The following is a 12707-nucleotide window of genomic DNA, read 5'->3' on the forward strand; positions in this document are numbered from 1 at the left end:
ACACGGCAGTGTTTTAATCATCCACACCGCCAGATGTCGCTAGTGAAAATCTAATCAAAGCCGCGCTCGTTCTCCCGGAAGAGCCCAGGTTCGATTGTAGACACGGCGCAGCGGAGACCTCGGATTGATTGTGCTCATTTTCGTTAATCAACTCTGCTACAAACGGACTCTCCCTGGGGTCACACCCGTGTAATTTTGTCGTGTTAAAGGATAAGTTAAAAAAATGTCGGTCGTTCAGCCCAGTCGCTCAAGCACCGGCTGGCCGCGCCGCGGTGGAGAGCAGTTTGCGAACAAATACATCAGCGGGCCCGCTAAACCCCTGACTCTGGAGAGAACCATCAACCTGTGAGTTCCCCAAGACTGCATGCAGCTATTCACACTATTTGACAATTGAAATAACAGCATATGCAGACATTTAAGGCCTTTTTAAGAAACCTTTTTTCGTTTGTGTTTGCTTTTTTGAAGAAAAGCACTCTTCGTTTGGAACTCGCCATCATGCACATGATTAGTAATTTCTAGCCACACCTGGTTTACCTTTTGCTTTTTGATGTGAAAGTCTTATGGGGAAAAAAGCACGTGACCTTTCAGTAGTATATCGTTTTTCATTTACACTACACGTTTAAAATCAATATGATAATTTACCCGTAAGTAAAACTTGCTAAACTTAGTCAAACTTTATTTATATAAAAAAGGGCTTCTCATGCCTTGCCCAACTCGAAATGATTTACATTTAAAAACAAAAAAACATACAGTATTACAATAAAAATCCAGCCCACCTTTCACCCTTCATACTCCCCTCCGTTAACACACATCACACATGACCCCACTCTCAATGAATACTTATAAAAGTAACTTCTAAAAGAAACGTAAGGCTTGACTTTGCTGTGAGGAAACAGTATTTGGTAATCTATTCCCAATCTATTCTATTTAAGAATCTGGGAATTAAAAAAAAACATAAAATCACTTCATGCGTTTGTCACTTTAAGTAGGTTAAATTACTATGAACTGATTTCATAACTTGGCAAAAGATCCGACAAAAACGGATACATAGATTAGTTTGCGACCTGCTCTGACACTATATATTGTACATATTTACGAGCCTCTTATTTAACAAATCTTTCAGGTTTCAGAACCAGTGATTAACGAGGGTTTTGTTTCTCTCAGATACCCTCTCACTAACTACACGTTTGGGACCAAAGAACCTTTGTACGAGAAGGATGGGTCGGTGGCCGCCCGGTTCCAGAGGATGCGAGAAGAGTTCGACAAGATGGGAATGCGCAGGACAGTGGAGGGTGTTCTCATCGTTCATGAACACAGGCTTCCTCATGTGTTGCTACTGCAGCTGGGGACAACTTTCTTCAAGCTGTGAGTGGTTAAGATGTAACAGACAAGAGAGATGGTTCTTCCTGCACGGTTTCCTAACGGTTTTCTTCTCTGCTGCAGACCGGGTGGGGAGCTGAATCCTGGGGAGGATGAGGTGGAGGGCCTGAAACGCCTGATGACGGAGGTATCTAAAGCATGGACTGTTTTAACGTGTTGTTTATGAGGTGTGGGTGGATTTTTGTGGGCTAAATTCTGATTTACTGTTAGATTCTCGGGCGACAGGATGGGGTGAAGCAAGACTGGGTGATTGATGACTGTATTGGCAACTGGTGGCGCCCCAATTTTGAGCCTCCACAGGTTGGTGACGATGCGTTTGGTTGATTGTGATAATTGCATCTGAAAGTAATGTCAAATGTTTTGGCAGCTTGAGCTAGAGATCCGTTTCTTAAGACTTTATTCTGGTTCAAAGATGTTACTTTTGAGCAAACATTCTGGCACAGCCATTTAAAGTACACACAAAATTGTTATTCTCTTGTTTACTTTTGCTTTGCAATTTTACTAAGGTGCAGTGGTCCCTCGCTATGTCGGGGTTCAGCTTTTGCGGTTTCTCTTTTTTGCTGATCTTTTTCTCTGTGTTCTGATTCTGAGTCTTGATTGGCAGAATACCATCTCAATTAATCTCCTTTGTGCTGTGTCTCTTGTACAAAATGTGTGCAGCCTCTCAAATTTACATAAATCTTTGATTGTGAGCAGATCTTTGTTTTCATTCTATAATACTGCATTTATTTTTCTATGAAGGTGTAAACTTAGAGTTTAAACAAGAGAGAAAAAGGTCAAAAAGGTTCATGTCTGTCTGAAAGGTATACAGCCTTAAAACGTCTATAACTCTACTTTTGCAAATTTCACCTTATCACCTAATATTGTTAGAAGCTAAACACCACGATAAACGAGGGACCACTGTACAGCACAAAATATGAAAATAAAGAAGAAAATTATAATCAATCGATGGATAAAATCTGTAATTTCATAACAGAGTGAGCTTAAACCTCAAATTAATTGTTTTTTTTTTTTTAGTACCCTTACATTCCAGCTCACATCACCAAACCTAAAGAGCATAAAAAGCTGTTCCTGGTTCAGCTGCAGGAAAAAGGTTTGTACATACTTGCACTGTAAATGTGAGGCATGAAAATAACTGGATGTGCAACGACAAAGTTTCCCCCTGTTTTGAAGTTTCTGACTAATATTTTTTACAGCTCTGTTTGCCGTTCCTAAAAACTATAAACTGGTGGCGGCACCACTGTTTGAGCTGTATGACAACGCTCCCGGGTACGGACCCATCATCTCCAGTCTACCACAGTTGTTGAGCAGGTAAACATGAACTTAATTTGTTTGCACATAGTTTGTTTAGGAAACATTTATTGTTATAGATCTGCAGATATGCATAGATCAGATTATAGATAAATGAAGATATCAAAAGCATAGCAGAGTTAAAGAGAAACATTTGTTTTGATTTGCAAATGACCTTTAGCAATTCATATTTTTGTGTAAACACTGGCTGGTTAAGATGTTTTTTTCTCTTTTGATCAAATTGTCTGTTTTTCTTCCAATAGGTTCAACTTCATCTACAACTAAGTTGGGGGGGGGAACGGAAGTGTCTGTCTCTGTGAGTGCAGCCAAAATACTGTCATGAAAAAGATTTCCACCTCTGTCTCAGCTTTTACAAAAAAAAAGACCCTTGTCATGTCAGGTAGAATAAAGGTCCACAGGGGTGTTCATACTTTTGTTAGAAGAAAAGTGAAAATGTAAACTCTGACGTTTCTTTCTGTTTGTGGTTTGTTTTTTGTTTTTTTTTTAATTAGACTGCAACTTTTTATAGTATGCAGATGTCTTTTCCCAGTGTGAATCGGATTTTATGTTCACTTAAGGAATGCTGATGTTTGATTAAAAAACTGCGACATTGCATTTCATGTTGTTTTAACTTGTAACAATGCTGTTCTTTTTAATAAAGCCTTCTTTTGTGTGTTTTTATACAAGAGCTGGTCAGTGATGCTGAGCGGTGATTTTTTTTGAACTCGTAGATAATTCCCATCATGAAGTTCTCTAACTTTAAACTTTTGTTGAGGGTTTTCTTTTTTCATTTGTTATTCAGGAACATGGCAGGCAGCTTGGAAAATTCTGGTTGACATGAGGTATATTATTAAACATGAGGTTATAATTCAGCAGTAGCACACCAAATGGGCAAAGGGCATTTGGTCAGAATTGAAGATGGAAGGATTTTAGTTTCTGCTTTCTCTCTATCTATAAAGAAAAAAGTGAAACCACCCTTGAAATTTAAATAAAGCAGAATAGTATTTAATATATTTAATATTCTCTATTTAATAAAATAGAGAGAAATATTTGGTTTTAACTTCACCCTGAGCCTGTGAAGCAGTTTTTAGTTTTACCTGGTGGTTTATTGCAGTAAACAATGATCTCTCTGTATTAGTTAAAGCATCTTGGAGTCTGGGATGAGAATATCGAGGCAATTTTGTCACTTTTATTTAACTTAAACATTTGAGCTTGATGACATTTTTATATACAAATTCCATATTAGAAATAGGCAGAAATCCTATTTTTATGATGTTGATTTTTTTTTAAAGTGTAGGAGAAGGGTCAGCGGGTGCTGACATTTTGTATAAAGGGCACAAACTTTCAACAGAATCTACCCCTACAGACCTCTAAACTTCACATAGCCTCCAGGTTACCGTAGTTTAAGGACAGCGCAAGCAGCTTCACGGATTGAGTTTCCATGGTCAAGCATCAGAATCCCATTTCTAACTGCAATGTGCCAAGTCTAAAATTGGGTGGGGCTTTGGGATAAATTAGAGGAAAGACTGTCAACCGGGTGTTCAGTGTCTGACTTTATCAATGACCTTCTGGTCAAATGATCAAACATTACCATAAAAACACTTCTTAGGTTGGAAAAAGGGTTTTTCTGAAGAGTTGTCTTTACAACTGTAAAAAATGCACAGGCTTAAAATTTAACCTTTTGTTTTAAAAATTGTATGTTGATTTAATTTATATGCAAGTAAATTAAACAAGTGAAGAGTTTTGTAATGTATAAAACTCGTATATAAATAATTAAGCACAAGTTAAACATCCCAGATGGACAGTTAGAAAAAAAAAAATGACGTCAGCCCTGCCTGAAAGTCTGTACTCGGGGCATATCGTTGACGAGGCGAACACTTTACGTCATTTTCCCGCGACGTGCCACACGCAACTCAGCTTGTGTCCACACTGCAGTTTCCTTCTTGTGTTACAGTCACCAAGGCCTGTCATGACTTCCAAACGAGCGCAAGAGGAACTTGATCATACTGATAAAAGAAAGAAGAAGAAGAAGAACTGCGAAGAGCTACCAGAACTTTGTCCAGATGTGCAGGACGAGAGCTTGAAGAGGGCCATGAAGGAGGCGTGGGGCTGTGGGACCCACTGGAGCCAGGGTCAGTTACTTACTAGTCAACCTAAAGATGAAACCACAGAACCAAACAAAAAACAATGAAGAAAATCACTACATGTAGTTATCCAGTAGAACACATGACTACTTTTATACCTCACTGAGTCGAGGTTCAAGTCAGACATCAAATGAAACTTTAAAATTATGGAACAACCCATGGATAATATTATTAAAGATTTTAAAGCAATTTGTAAATGAAAAGTAAAGAGTGGGCTTTAAACATTACCTGTAAGAAATACCTGTTTTAAACTAACAATTATTATTATTTTTAAATCTTCCATAAAAATACTTTATTAAATGCAAAGAAATTGTATTCTGGGTATATCTTTTTTATTTTGAAAATCACTTTTTAAATAAACTTTGCAGGAAAAGATAAGTTTCAACGTCCATTAAAGGGGACTGTGTCTTGTTAACTGTAGGTTAAATTTAAAAATACTTAATAATAATAAAGTAATAATAATGATAAAGACTTAAAAAGCAAAATACTACTTTAGGGCTGCACAACGTGAGGAAAACTTGCGATATGCGATATTGTGAATAATGTTTCGATGACGATATAATTTGCGGTACATAAACAAATAGCAAAACAACCAAATACATCATTTCCATCTCACTGCAACAGTTTAGTTTAAATAAGAGTCAACATAATTTAAATTACACTGTAACTTAAACTAGTCTACATAGGAGGTCAGCATCGAACATAAAAGGGCTCCATCTGATTGGTCAATTGCATAAAGGGATTTCTTTGATTAGTTAAATACTTTAAGCTGTCATAAAAACGTTTTAGCACATTTAAGGTTACCATGTATTGCAATTTCCGCCGACTTTTGTGATCTTGATATTGCGATAACGATAAATTTGCAATTTATTGTGCAGGCCTACCATACTTAACTGTAAATCTAAGGGATTAATTGTAGATCTACTAACAACTACATGCTTTAATTCCTTGACACCCGAAATTATTTCCATCTATCAAAAAACCAAAAGCACTTTTGTTTTCGTTTGCGAGTAGATGCTAAGTTAAGGTAATTTTGGAGCTGAAGTGGTTTGTTGCCTATTTGCATCAATAGGCAGCGTGGGGTTAAGTATTAAAACCAACAACAACATAGATTATGCAGCTAAAATTTAGTTTTTCTATTCTTTCATGCACAGTGCATCCAGTTTGATTTCAAAAATGACATCTTGCTTTTTCTTCCTAAAAGAGAAATAGATCAAATAAACTGAAAGAGTTTTAAAAGACAAGATAAACAGTTGAAAATATGTCAACTTTAGTCATTTTATTCCTTTAAAATAAAAAAGGGGAATTAAAAATGAAATATAAAGTCATATTTAAGTCTTTTATTTGAAGTGCGTCCACGGTTCCATTTTGTTGTTGTTTAAAATTAAACTTTACGTCGTGGTCTGTCACGCAGCTTGGTGTGTGAAATGGGTTCTCCACATTTGATTCCTCCCCTGGAGGAGGTTGGTGGTTTAACTCTAACCGCGACCGTAATCCTAACCTTCCCTTGGGTCCTTGTGTCCAAGAAAAAAGTTCAGGGCTAGCCGCACATATTTACACTTTCTTTTTCTTTTTTCTGTATAGGTAATGTGGAGTTGGATTGTCACCCTTTCCCACACTGCATCATCAAGAATTTCCTCAGCAGCAAAACCTTTGGTGAAAATCTCCAGCGTGAATTGCTGGAGCTGAACTTTCACGAAAAGTCAAATGATCTCTACAAATTCAAACAGGTACTCAACCCTCTGACTTTCCACACATTCATGTCTGTTGAAGTCTCTGCTCATGGTTTTCTTTTTTTATTGTTCCTCCACAGTCTGATGACCTGAAAAAGAGAAAAGAGCCACATATTGCTGGACTGAGGTAAATAAATAAAAGTGTAAAGTGAAGATCCTGGTGTAGGACGGTGTTATTGTGCTTATTTTAGAGGGTATTTATCATGATTTCTGGTCAGTAAGCTGCAGAACATGCTAAAAACAGATGCCCTATTTTTATGCAGTTATGTGCTATTATTGTCTCACTGGAACAGGGACGGAATCACAAACACCACAGTTAATGGCGAGTTAATCTCTTTTACTCCACCACCTGATCCAGCGCTTATCCATAAACCAGACACACAAGCCTACATTTATTGTAATCAATATTTCTTACCTCTAAGAGAGACCTAGCTTTCTTTTTTTTAAGCCATTGACAAAATGTCTTTAAGCTTATTTAAGGTAATCTAAGGTTTTGTGCATGTTGGTTCTTCAATGACGGCTAAAGTCTTTTACATCTGTATCTATACTACCTGTAACAATACCGCCAGCATTTGTGGGTCATTTTAGTTGCTATTGCATTGATTTTGCTTGGAAGAAAAACTTTGTCTTATTTATTAAGTTTTTAATTCAATTCTTATTGTAAACATCAGTTCCTGCTTTTCCTGCCCGTTCAGTTCATGCAGTCTTATTAAATGTTATGTGATGAATCTATTTACTAAAACCCACATATGTTCAAGAAAAATGAACAATATTGACTTTGCTGATTAATTATTAAATAAAATAAATACATTTACAAATGTATGCCGCTAATAAGCTTTTATTTCAGGACAACTACAGAATTTTAAGACTAATATTTGACAAAATATTAAACAGTTTTATTGCTTTTAAGTTTACATTTTATTTTTTATTCACTAATGCTCCATATATGGTGAATGAAAGATTAAGTGCATTATATACTTTTTTAAAATCTAAATTTAAGTAGTTTAAAAAAAGTTTTAGCTTGTATTTAAGAGAAATATTGGGTTAATGATCCACAAGGGGGTGCTAGAGAGCACGGTTGTCTTTTAATTAGCCCGCTTCCTACATTTATTGAGGAAAATATACATGATTTACACATTTGATTGTGCAGTAATTCTCACTGTTGAGAAATCATAAGTAGCAACAAAACTGGATTGCATCAAAACTGCAATCATCTGGGTAAAGGGGTCCCATTTTTAGTGCAGAGAAGCACAGGTCAAGCAAAATGTTAGTGAACGCCAATTGTATATAAAATTACTGCACCTCCATGGAGTTTTATGTTTGAGCTGCGTTCCAAATAAAACTCATACCTGCTTGATGTAACATTGGTGGAGCATCCATATTACAGTAGCAAGAGGATGCCTGACATACATACAGGCATCCTGCCTGAGCCAGCACCAAAACTCTTTCTTTAAAGACCCTGCACCCGAGTTCAAGAACCACTGTTGTGTGGTGTCAAGACCCTGCAGCTCCAAACCTACATAAACAAACTGCTAGCCTGCTAGCCTTGACCTCCGACTTCATTTGTGCTACAACACATAACAAGGGCACATTGTGTTGGGTTGTGGGTCTAAAAATATAATCCTCTGACAGTTTAAGGTAGAATCTGCTAAAACAATCTGCAGAGGGAACTCGTAAGGCCTTTTTTTTAGAAAAATGTAGTGGATTTACCTTGGATCTTTTAATGAGAACAGATTCAATATTTCCAAAACTTCTTGTTTTATTGTAAAAATCTAACACTTGAATTTCACTTTAATAAAAGGCACACATTAATGAATTATTCTAGACAGGAGAGGTGGATTGAAAAGCTGTTGAGGCTGCTACTACAGTTTCTTTTGTCGTCATTTTTGCCGTCTGTGCTTCTTTATGTTGAATAATGAGACTAGGACATTAAATGTGGTTTTATTCTTACACCTACAAACCTAAACCAGCCGTGTCTACTGAACAAGTAGAGTCCTGGAGGTTAAAGACTGCAATTAAATACACAGTGATGGCTCCCCCCTTGAGATAATCTTTTATTCATGTTGCATCAAATGTCATGGAGGGCTCTCAGAACAGCTTGTGTGTGGACAGGGCTTCCAGATTTATTGTTTTGAATCCGGTTAAATGTTGTTTGTACTTTTCCTGGCATCAGAAGTGAAGGTTTCTGCTTTTGTGCAGGGCGGCACTCTTTGGTCCTTTCCGCTCGTGGCTGGGAGACGTGTTGGGGGTTGAGCTGGAGACCACTGTGGATGTTTCTTGTGCCAGATATGAGTACACAGGTATTCAGATTTATACAATTTCAAGCATCTTTGAGTTAGCATTTGACATCTTTACTTTTTTTTTAAGATGTTCTTTTGTGTCATGACGATGAGTTGGAGGGGAGGCGCGTCGCTTTCATTTTGTATTTCGTGCCCCCATGGGAGAGCAGTGACGGGGGGACCCTCGATCTTTACGCAACAGACAGTGAGTATCCCACTGCTTGAGTGTGTACCTTTTGAGACCCAAGTGTGTTTGCATATTCTTGTGTTTTCTATTTTAGGTCATTTCCAGCCACAGAGTATTGCGAAGTCTCTTGTACCCTCTTGGAACACTCTAGTTCTTTTTGAAGTCTCTCCAGTCTCCTTTCACCAAGTGAGCAGAAGCGCTCTGCTTTGTGACTGTTTGAACCAGAAGGGAAAGATGGGATCGAAAACTAGATTCAGTATGATTTAATTTTTTGCAGGTTCGAGAGGTTTTGTCTCAAGACAAGTGCCGTCTTTCAGTAAGCGGCTGGTTTCATGGATCCTCTTTGCAGCGACCTCCTCGATACAAAGAGCCACCCTTCCCAAGGAATCCACATCTACCAAGAGACGTTTGTGCCACATGTTTGTTTTGCACATTAACTTTGATTTCTTGTGATTAGGAACCTACTCGAATATTTCTTAAAGTCCCACTCTGATCATCTTTTATTCATTATCAAAGCATTTGCTGTGCTCTTTTAGTTATGAATATGCTGTTTTTAGCAAAAAAGCTGTGTCATTTTCTAGAACATAGTTTCTGTAGAGCAGTAGTTCATTAGAAATTCACCTCTGCTGGCGAAGAGTTACCCCATCCCCTCCCTTACAGCCCCTCACAACTGCAACCCGACATTACACCTGCAACAAAAAATGGCGAGCAATTTCAGAGCTATCCATCCAGCCATTCAGTTTTCAGGCAGATGCCAGCTCAGACGTGAAAAACGAAGACATGCTTGGATCTAGTCGTCTACAAGTGGATGCATCAGAATGGAGCAGAGTAGGGCGCTTGTGGCCTGCCGTAGTAGCTCCTACATCACACCAACAATCTGTTTTCAATTGCATTTTTTGTCTGCCCCTGATTCACAATGATTTGAATAAAAAAATACTCAGAAATTGGATTTTAATCCTAATTTTCTTTATATATCTTCTCCATCATCAAAAAAATGCCACAGGAACATGTTAAAAACACCAAATCACGATTTTCCTTGGAGTGGGTCTTTAAGATACACTCAAGGATGTCAAAACAATCCATTTTTTTATGTGAATAAAAATATATCTTGACTGTTCACATTTTTTAAGGCAATATTACTCTATGCAAAATTTTAAACAAGAACAAATGTAGCAAGATGCCTTCTCCCCCCCTTAATAAACAACGTGTATGTCTTTTGTTCCTGGCAGGAGACGGTGCTCCTGGAATGGGTCAATCCTGTCTACTTGGACATTTCATATCAAGAGAAAATCCAGGAAGAATTTGAAGATAGCTCGGAAATTCAACTCAAGGATTTTCTTCGGGTACCAACCCCAATGTGGTTCCAAAGTCTGAATGCGTATGAATGTCCCGGTGATGCTCAGAGGGGCCGTAGGCGCGTACTGGCAGCCACGCCTGCCCCAGGGCAGCAGTGGCTGCATCAGTAGCTTACCATCACCAAGTATGAATGAATAATGAAAGAAATAATAATTATTATAGGCCTTTATTTGTGATGTTCTCTACATGGATGCTTGTTTCTGCTTGCTAAAAGTGGGTTTTTGCTTCAGGAGGAGAAATTCAAGGAAGTGGGTGAAGCTTTGCAACAAGCTCAAATTGTGTGGATGAAGAGAGGTCCGCCCAATAAGAGGTAGAGGTTAGCTGGATGTCTTATTTGTGAAGTGTCTGTTGCAGTAAGACTTCTGATAATCTTGTGCTTTTAGGTGCTTTGACGTGGCCTCTCTGGACACACTGCCTGAATGTGTGACAGAGTGTTGGGAACTGCTCAACTCAGAAGCCTTCTTTCTACTTCTCTCCAACTTCACTGGTTTGAGGCTGCACTACTTGTGTCCTGCGGATAGTGAGGATGAAGAGGAAGCAAAACAGAAGATGGAGGGAGAAGCTGCAGGTTCTTCAACAGAATCATCAGCAGCCAGTGCAAAGAAAGAGAAAGGTTTATGTCGCTTTTTTTGGTCAGGATTTCCATTCATTGTTGTGTTTATATGTTGGGGTGGTCGACCCCTAATCAGAAGATTGCAGGCTTGGTTGCCCGCCCATGTGTCAAAGTGTCCTTGGGCAAGACACTAAACCCCACACACAGTGGTTATATGTTGGCACCAGTAAAAGGCAGCAGTGAGTGAATGTGTGTGTGCGTGGGTGTGTGGGTGTGTGTGTGTGTGGGTGAATGGGACTGTGACTGTAAAGTGCTTTGGGCCTTCAAGGAATGTAGAAAAACACTACACAAGTATACATCATTTACCATTACTATGTAAATGCCTGTGTCTCGTTCAGAGTTGAGCACACCTGTCTGTTGTGGAAACGTGCGTCGATGGTCTCATGGCAGCTACACCTTGTTGCATGATGGAGAGGCAGAGAAGGCAGAATATGCTCTGGACCTGCTTTTACCTTTTGGCTGCACAGGTGAGCACACAAGCAAGATTAAAGGGAGATTTTACTGTTTTATTCATTCTATTACAGAAATGTTTTGTCTTTTCATAGGCTGGCAGTCAGAGTTTGGGGGTTTCACTTGTTATATTGCCAACGAAGAGGATGAAGAAGTGAGTGTTATTATTAATGGTCAAACTTGATTTATTTTACCCCTAATTTGTGAGCTTCATATCTTCTTGACCCGACTTGCTTGTGTCTTCTGCACAGCTTCTGACTGTGTATCCAGAGGACAACTCTCTCGCCCTCGTCTACAGAGACAAAGAAACCCTTAAATTTGTGAAACACATCAACCACAACAGCTGTTCTGCCGACACGTCCGCCTTCAGAGGGTTTTATGACTTTTCCTTTGTTTACTATGAATAAACATTTTCACAAAAATCTGTATGGGTTCCTGGGATGAATGCAATATTTTCACTTCACATTGATAAGTGAATGATACTGGGCCTCTTAATTTCAGTTTTAAAACAAATTCTAGATTCAAAAAAGCTTTAAAGGTTGGTGAAATTTAGTCTTCATATGCTAAAAATTCAGTTATTAGAGATGAAGTACCCTACAATACTTACAATTCCACAGTTAGAAACCTTGGGGTTTTATTTGACCAGGACTTATCATTTAAGGCTCACATATCTCAGGCGTGTAGAACTGCCTTTTTTCACCTGCGGAATATTGCTAAGATCAGAAATATACTTTCTAAGAGTGATGCTGAAAAACTCATCCATGCATTTGTTACGTCGAGGCTGGATTACTGTAACTCTTTGTTAGCAGCGTGTCCTAAGAGTTCCTTAAGAAGTCTCCAGCTTGTTCAGAACGCAGCAGCTAGATCGTTAGCAGGAACTAGCCGAAGAGATCACATCACTCCTGTGTTAGTTTCGCTCCATTGGCTCCCGGTTGATTCTAGAATCAAGTTCAAGATCCTCCTGTTAGCCTATAAGGCCTTACATGGACTGGCCCCGTCCTATATTAAGGACCTCATTGTCCCTTACCATCCGATAAGAACACTTCGCTCGCAAAACGCAGGACTGCTTGTGGTTCCTAGAATTAGTAAAAGTACGGTTGGAGGTAGAGCGTTTAGCCACCAAGCCCCTGTCTTATGGAATAAACTCCCAGCTCATGTAAGAGAGGCCGACTCAGTTTCTACATTCAAAGTTAGACTGAAAACATTCCTCTTTGGACAGGCTTATTGTCAGACTAGCTAGTATTCAGAGATTATTTAACTTAATGTTAATGTGTT

General features: G+C 38.6%; 2 protein-coding genes across 3 annotated transcripts; both read left to right on the forward strand.

Annotated features, from left to right (window-relative positions):
• Positions 1-41: 41 nt before the first annotated feature.
• Positions 42-3356, forward strand: nudt21 (nudix hydrolase 21). The gene is made up of 7 exons (XM_004067190.5): positions 42-345; positions 1165-1365; positions 1444-1507; positions 1591-1680; positions 2398-2473; positions 2577-2691; positions 2934-3356. Exons 1-7 carry the CDS (start codon positions 224-226, stop codon positions 2953-2955), a joined length of 690 nt encoding a protein of 229 aa, XP_004067238.1. The 5' UTR covers positions 42-223; the 3' UTR covers positions 2956-3356.
• Positions 3357-4530: 1174 nt separating this feature from the next.
• On the forward strand, positions 4531-11854 carry ogfod1 (2-oxoglutarate and iron-dependent oxygenase domain containing 1). 2 transcript variants are annotated; one of them, XM_078944518.1, is made up of 13 exons: positions 4531-4802; positions 6399-6544; positions 6628-6674; positions 8747-8847; positions 8915-9031; positions 9108-9199; positions 9291-9419; positions 10243-10356; positions 10600-10679; positions 10753-10982; positions 11373-11449; positions 11528-11586; positions 11684-11854. In XM_078944518.1, exons 1-13 carry the CDS (start codon positions 4640-4642, stop codon positions 11688-11690), a joined length of 1362 nt encoding a protein of 453 aa, XP_078800644.1. In that variant the 5' UTR covers positions 4531-4639; the 3' UTR covers positions 11691-11854. The 2 variants fall into 2 exon arrangements, with proteins under 2 accessions (XP_078800644.1, XP_004067239.1); XM_004067191.5 differs by having other exon boundaries at positions 4534-4802; positions 11321-11449.
• The last annotated feature ends 853 nt before the right edge of the window (positions 11855-12707 follow it).

This window comes from Oryzias latipes, chromosome 3, assembly GCF_053564925.1.
Source record: "Oryzias latipes strain Hd-rR chromosome 3, Olatipes_Hd-rR_3.1".
Lineage (NCBI taxonomy): Eukaryota > Metazoa > Chordata > Actinopteri > Beloniformes > Adrianichthyidae > Oryzias > Oryzias latipes.